The sequence below is a fragment of the Rousettus aegyptiacus genome, unplaced genomic scaffold, assembly GCF_014176215.1.
Source record: "Rousettus aegyptiacus isolate mRouAeg1 unplaced genomic scaffold, mRouAeg1.p scaffold_m13_p_1, whole genome shotgun sequence".
In the NCBI taxonomy this organism is placed as follows: Eukaryota; Metazoa; Chordata; class Mammalia; order Chiroptera; family Pteropodidae; genus Rousettus; species Rousettus aegyptiacus.
This window is the reverse complement of record NW_023416284.1, coordinates 27,176,043-27,182,965: the sequence shown is the minus strand read 5'-3', so window position 1 is coordinate 27,182,965 and position 6,923 is coordinate 27,176,043. Positions and strand designations below refer to the sequence as shown.

General features: G+C 53.5%; 1 protein-coding gene across 1 annotated transcript; it reads left to right on the top strand.

Moving 5' to 3' along the window:
• Nucleotides 1–4,603: 4,603 nt before the first annotated feature.
• On the top strand, nt 4,604–6,699 carry GUCA2A (guanylate cyclase activator 2A). The gene is made up of 3 exons (XM_016139966.2): nt 4,604–4,710; nt 5,785–5,971; nt 6,447–6,699. Exons 1-3 carry the CDS (start codon nt 4,636–4,638, stop codon nt 6,509–6,511), a joined length of 327 nt encoding a protein of 108 aa, XP_015995452.1. The 5' UTR covers nt 4,604–4,635; the 3' UTR covers nt 6,512–6,699.
• Nucleotides 6,700–6,923: the final 224 nt, after the last annotated feature.

The window sequence follows — 6,923 nt, the reverse complement described above, 5'->3', positions numbered from 1 at the left end:
TCTCTTCTTTTTTAGGAACTAGACCTCTGAAGGCAAGGTGGGGGGTGGGGCATCTCCCCCCCACAAGCTCGGGGTGTGCACCTGGGGCCTGGCGCACCCAGGGCCTGGGGTCCCTGGGGCCTGTCACCCCCGGGGTATGGTCTGTGGCTCCACCTGGGGCACGAACCCAAGACCTCCTGTGTATAAAGCAGACGTGCTAACCACTACACTATGGAGCCTCCCAAGTCATGATTTCTTAACCTCTCTCTGAACTTCAGCTTACCTATCTATAAAACGAAGTTCTACAGTTATTTCTCACATGTTCCCAGAGCAATTTGGATGCTCACATACATTACAACGTCTTCCTCAGGCAATTCTGGGCCCTTTGAGGAACAAGAGATTGTTACAGCCTCCAGGATGTGTTTACAAGCAGAATGCGGAGGCTGTGAAATGTGTGTCATATCCTCTTCGAGATCACACAGATCGGTATGGGAGCCTCCAGACTCCTACCTGGGCTCTGTTCCAAGCCTTTCCTACTAGAGTCAGCCGGGACCTCTGGCCTGCTGGGAAGCAGAGCCAGACCTGGGAGGACTGGGTGTTAGTGGGCCCGGTGTTAACGACCATACTGGAAGCATGTTGAAATCCCCCAAACCCAGGAGTTAAACAACCTGGGGGCCACAAAGCGTAGCATCATCATCCTCTGCACCAAGGCCAGAGGGCACCTTAGCAGCTGCTGGGAGTGGGGCGAGGAGGGGTAGCTGGACTGTAGGGCTGGGTCTGGTTTTCCACATCTGTGAAACTAGTGCTTGGCAACCATTCACCGCTTTTGTTATAATGTCATGATCATTACAGATACCATAAGCTTCCTGATCCCCTGAGGGCTCAGCGGCACCCTGTAAGTGCCAGGCCTTGTGTGAGTCCCAGGGCCACGACGGAAGCAAGACGGCTCTGCTTTCAGGAGCTTGCAGGGGAGTGGGCCAGACGGATCGTTGGTAAGTTTCATGACGGGAGAGTGTCGAAGCCCGGAGTGGGTGGAGACGGTCCTAACCCAGGCTAACCGAGGCTGGTGTCAGTGACAAAAGTTTTCAGAACAATCTGAAATCCGCAGTGTAGTTGTTCCTGCCTCCATTTTTCAGATGCAGAAACCAAGGCTTAGGAAGGTCACACAGCTGTTCACTGACGGAGCTAAACTCTAACCCAGGGCCGCCTGGCTCTAAAGTTGGAGCATCCTCACTAACGGCACCCCAGATCTGGCACCCTTCCTCCTGGTCTACTCTTGGGGGTCCTGGTTGAAGGGTGAGCAGGAGCCTGATTATGAAGGGCCTCAAACCCAGGTTTCTTCTGAAGGTTTTAGGTAGCCATGATGGGTTTTCGAGTGGGGAGGCAAGTGGTAAAGGTAGCATGGCCTGGAGGACTACAGAGGAGTGAGTTTGCTGGAAGCGGTGGGCTCGGATGTGAGAGATCTAAACAATCCCAGACCCACCCACTACCCATAAGGAATGACGACAGGTGTACAGGTGCTGGGGATCAACATCTTCAGACTCAGGTGTGCCCTTGGGGGCCAGGAAACCAGGGTACTAGGAAGACCCCAAAGATCTAGTGCCTGGCAGCTATGAACCAGAAGAGAGGGAGGAGGCCTGAATTCACACCTGGGCCCAGGCTGGGCTGGACAAGAAATTGGGGGTGGGCAGTGGCGGGGGGGGGGGGGCAAGAGACGAAGGGTTGTTTCCATTTCCCAAGGTGGACGTCAGAGGTAGGGTTGGGTGGGGTGGGGTCCAAAGGGCTGAGGCCTAGGAGATATTTCCTCTTTCTCACAGTGTGGAGCTATCTCACTCCTGCAACCTCCCACCTGCTCCACCCCTGCCTTCTACCTGGTAAGTGCTGGCCAGGGCGCTCAGGGAGAAAGAGGCTTAAATAACCAAAGGCTCCCTGCCTGTACCCCCCACCCTACTGCACCTTAGAGGGGAAAGATTGAAAAACCAAGCCAGCCAGAAATAAGGCTCCTTCAGCCCACAGTAGCCCCATCCGAACCCCACCTTTAATGCAAAACCAAATCCCAGTCCAGTGTGAGCCCCACGCTTAGTCCCAAATCCAACCCGCAATATACGGCTAAGCCAACCACATCTCAGCTCGACCTCAGCCTTACCAAGGATCCCTAACCTAACCTCAACCAGTCTCCACGTCAATTACAACCCCCACAGCAACCTAATCTGAACTGCACCCCCATTTCCAAACCTAACCCTAACACTTGCCCTATCCCCAACCTCAGCTCCATTCTAACCCTGACCCTAACCTCAACTTGAATCCTAACTTGAACTTATATCACTAACTGCTACATCACCTTCCCTAATGTGACCTCAATTCCAACATGTAACCTAAGGCTGATCTTAACCCAGATTTTGCCCTAACCCTGCTCAACTTCACCCAGCCCCAATCCCAACCCTAGCACCACCGTCGGCTGCACTCCTGACCTGTGCCTGGTGTTCACCTTCATTCCAGTGGAAATAAATTTTACCTTTATGTGTATCTTGAGCCTCACTTTCAACCCTAACTCCATCCATAACCCTAATGTTCCCTACCTCATTCCTAACCCTCCCCTGGTGCTCATTCCCATCCAGCTCTCAGCTAGCAGAGGCCACCACACGGCTGGACTGGATGTGTAGACCTCAGTGTAAACACATAAACACACACACACACATGCACAGGCACACCTAAGTGTACATGCACGTACCTCAGTGTGCACACAGACACCTCTCAGCATGTACGGGCACACGTGAGTGTACATACACACACCTCAGCGTGCACAAACACACACACACACACACCCCAGAAAAGCGGGAAGTTCTATCTAGCTCTGAGGGTGGCCTGGAAAGGCAGATAGAACGAGTGTTCCCTGCCCCTCCCTGGGGCCGGACCCCTTTGTAGTTCCCTCCTTGTTAGGCTCTACTCCCTGCAATTCCTTCAATATTGACTTTCCCCACCCGGGGATTTCCATCACCACCACCTCCTCCCACCCTCCTCCCCCGACCCCTTCCCTGGAGCTCGCCTGGTTTCCAGCCAGGTTTATTTGTAGGTTAGACCTACGGAGCTCCAAGGACTTCCCTTCGTCTCTGTCCTAGGGGCCTTGCTTACAACAGAACACGATAAGCACACACTGTGCCAGAGCACAGTCCTCATGAGGGTCGGAGCCTAGAGGGGCAGAGACACATGCCAAGCAATCCCACCCAACAAAACCCCTGGCAGGGCAGTGTACCTGGTTCTATGGGGACTAAGAAAGGTTATTTAGCTGGGGATGCAGTGGGGGTTATTTATCTGGGCCTTAAAGTAGAAGTAGGAGTTCACCGAGTGACAAGGAAGGAAAAGCCTTCCAGGCAGATGGAAAAGCACGTTGGAAGGTGGGAAGCTCGCTCAGGACGGGGTGGGGAGGTGAGCCTGGCAGGACAGGCCGGGGTCGGGGAGACGAGTCAGGGCTAGTTGGGGAAGGCAGAGCAAAAGGGGAAGGCACACACCGGGCATGCATGGTTGGCAGGCAGAAGCAGCGGCCAGAGGAGGAGGAAGTTGGGGGTGGGGGGCAGAGCCAAGGGCCTTAGGAGAGAAGGGGAAGAGCTCGCTCGAGGACAATCTGAGGCTGAAGGACAGGCGGGACACCTGGATCAGCACAGGATGGGGACAGGTTGTGTCTCGGACAGGCGGGTCACTAGAGATGCCCACGGAGGTCGGAAGCTGATGCTGCTATTGATCAAATTAATCACCGAATGGCCTTTTACTGAGTGCTCTGTGTGTGTCAGGCATCGAGCGAAGCATTTTTCATAATCTCATTTAATCCTCGAAATAACTCTGTATTATTATTATTGGTCCTCAAATAATAATTGAGTATTATTATTGGTCCTCAAAACACAATGGACACTGAGGCTTAGAGAGGGGAAACCATGTGTCCAAGTTCACACATATTGAAATTGGGCGATAGATAGAACTTGAACCCAGACCTGTGGGATGGCAGAGCTGAGTCCTCCCACAAAATCAGAGTGGCCACACCTAGTACCTGCCTCTGTGTGTAGCCTTGTCTCTCATCAGTTGAAGCCCCCCACAACCTTCTCCTCCCCCTAGGCCGAATTACTCATATTTCCCTTAATATTCCAGGCCTATCTCACCTGCTGACTGTCCCAAATGTAGCATCTTCTACAAAATATGGCCTCTACCCCCAACCCCTTCTCTATGAAAATGTCCACTGGTTCTCCTTTGAACTGCTCTGATCCTGGGCAGAGTGAGGTGGCCCCTTCATTCCCTACCCGACTCCTGCCCATTCCCCTAATCGACCTGCATGGTCACAGTCTGGGTCCCCTCCTCCAGGGCTGGGCTCGGTCTGCAGCCCTGCCTCAGTGCAAGGCCTGGTCCAGAACAGTTGTCAGTGTATATGGTTGACAAAATGTGGGATCTGGCTGGCTGTGGGTCAAAAGTAAGTGCGCAGGGCGGGGACCGATATCTTATCTGCAGGGGCTATCTCGAGCCTTATCTGATTAGGCCTGAATTGACAGTGAGCAGATGAAATGCTGACAGGCCTCCTGGGTTACTCAGTAACCCTGCCTTCTTCAAAATTCCCACTGTTTCCCCTTGGCATCCAGAACCAGCCACTCCTCTCTCTTGGGCACTGCTGCCATGAACACCTTCCTGTTAGCCACACTGTGCCTACTTGGGGCCTGGGCAGCTCTGGTAGGCGGGGTCACCGTGCAGGTAAGTCCCGTCCCTGTCCTGGTCCAGTTGGCTCTCTGGCTCTAGTGCCAGAGGCCTATGCCCTGGTGGAGGACCTCCTCTTTGGGGGCTGGAGCGGAGATGTGTGCCAAAGGCTTGGCTTTTCCTCAGGGACCCCTTCCTAGTCCTGACATACACATTTCCCTTAGAACTTAGAGAAGAAAGGACACCAGATAAACAGAAAATAAAAAGCCATTTGGGAAAGACAGGCGATTAGCCAATTTAACGAGTTCTAGCTACCTCTAAGTACCTCGCTGCAGCCCCAGTCACCCTGGGAAGAAGGGATTATTGGTTTCCTTTTTCAGAGGAGGAAAATTGAGGCTCAGAGAAGTTCTAGAACAGCCATGGGCACACGGCTGGGAAACGAGGAGCTGGATTCAACTCTAAACCTTACTCCTCAGTTCTGTGGTCAGCCAGAGCACTAGCTGGGGGCGCGGCACTCATGAGGGCATCCTGGAGGTCCTGACGAACAATGTGCCCACTGGTGTGGGCGCCAGTGACAGGGCAGCCTGGCACCCAGCAGGGGCCCCACTTTCTGTCACAGCCAGGCTCTGGGAGGCTTTTTATTGCTTCTCAAACATTAACCAGACCACAGCCTGGAGCTGGGGGCTGAGTGATCAGCCGGCACCACAGTCAGGCAGGGGCGTAGACAGCCTGGCCATGGCCGCATGGAACCAAGATGCCTGGGGGGGTCCTGGTCCCAGTTCTGTGCCTCTCCTTAGAAATCAGCACGATGGCTCCCACATATCACGCACCTCTTGTGTCCTTGACACATCACATCCATATTCTCCATTTCTCATATAACAGGTAGAACCTAAAGCTCCCAGAGTTTAATGACCTGTCCATGGTCACGGGGCAAAGTCAGGATTCAAGCCCAGTGTCCAGCTCTAAGTCCTGAGCTCTAACCACCTCATATTGCCTCACAGTGGAGCATCTGTTTCCTATTTGCCACAATTACTGCTTGAGCCACTGGGGCTGGAGAGGGGCCAGTCCTGGGGGAAAATGGTCAGCCAGCAGGCTACAGCCAGGCTCATGCTCTGCACATGTCTCTCTCAGGATGGAGAGTTCTCTTTTTCTTTGGAGTCAGTGAAAAAGCTCAAGAAGCTCCAGGAGCCCAGGATTTGGAACCACAGGCAGCTTGATGGACCCGTGGATTCCACCCTCTGTAGCCATCCAAAGTTTCCTGAAGAACTCAAGCCTCTCTGCAAGAAGCCCGATGCCCAGGAGATCCTCCAGAGGCTGGGTGGGTTGCCTTCTCTCTGATAGGGGGTGTTTGGGAATGCCCTGATTTGCAGCACTTGAGAAAGAGAAGTACTCTGAGTGGTGGGATTCGGAAGTGGGGCTCTGATCTTATTGGTGAGACTAAGTGGCTTTGCTCTGACTGGTGGGTCATATGAAGCCCTCTGCTGTAATTCTCAGTGGTAAGTGGTGAGGCTTATTTTAGGAAGCTCCTCGCTCTGATCGATGCATTGGTAGCACTTCTCCTGGTTCGTCCATTCCTAGCTGTAGTTCTTTTCTGGGTAGAATCTCCTCTCTGATTGGCTGGCTTGAGTGGTACCTTTGTCTTGGTATGGGGTGGAAAGCCCAAACGGTCAGAGAGGATAGGCCTACGTTTCTCCCGGGGGCTGGGTGGCGGATGTCCAAGCTCTAGCTCACAGAAGGGTGGGGCCTTTAGAGAGGGAGACCGTCTCTCACAGCCCCCCATCTCTCCTGTCCAGGGGCTATTGCCGACGACCCAAGCGTCTGTGAGATCTGTGCCTACGCTGCCTGTACTGGATGCTAGGACAGCAGAGGCTTGTTGCCTTCTGGCCCTCTCCTGCAGGATGCTCCCACTCCTGGCAGCGCAGTCTTCCCTGCCTCTTGAATGGTGGATTGAGGCTAGAGACACCTGGGAAGGCCCATCCTTTGACACCATCCCAGCTGCTGGGTGCTTCCCAAGACCTGCTCTGACCCTTAGCTAATAAACCAGATTCCAGAGTACTTCTGGTGTTGCTTTCATTTATTCCTTCATCTCTCAGTCTACTCATCATCTAGCTTTGGGGATGCCTGTCCTGACCCCCAACGTTCAGGGTTTAATATACTAAGTGCAAAGTCCCTACTCTCTCTGCTAAGCTACCAACTACCACAAACAGATACTGACGAACATTAAGCTCCAGACCACCGATGGGGGAGGTGGAACCTCTGCCTTTCCTTCA

Excerpts from the sequence above, each read along its gene's own strand:
- GUCA2A (XM_016139966.2), top strand. The coding sequence starts at position 4,636 with ATGAACACCTTCCTGTTAGCCACACTGTGCCTACTTGGGGCCTGGGCA. Across the intron at positions 4,711-5,784 it reads TAGGCGGGGTCACCGTGCAG|GATGGAGAGTTCTCTTTTTC; the intron begins GTAAGTCCCGTC and ends TGTCTCTCTCAG. Across the intron at positions 5,972-6,446 it reads GGAGATCCTCCAGAGGCTGG|GGGCTATTGCCGACGACCCA; the intron begins GTGGGTTGCCTT and ends TCTCCTGTCCAG.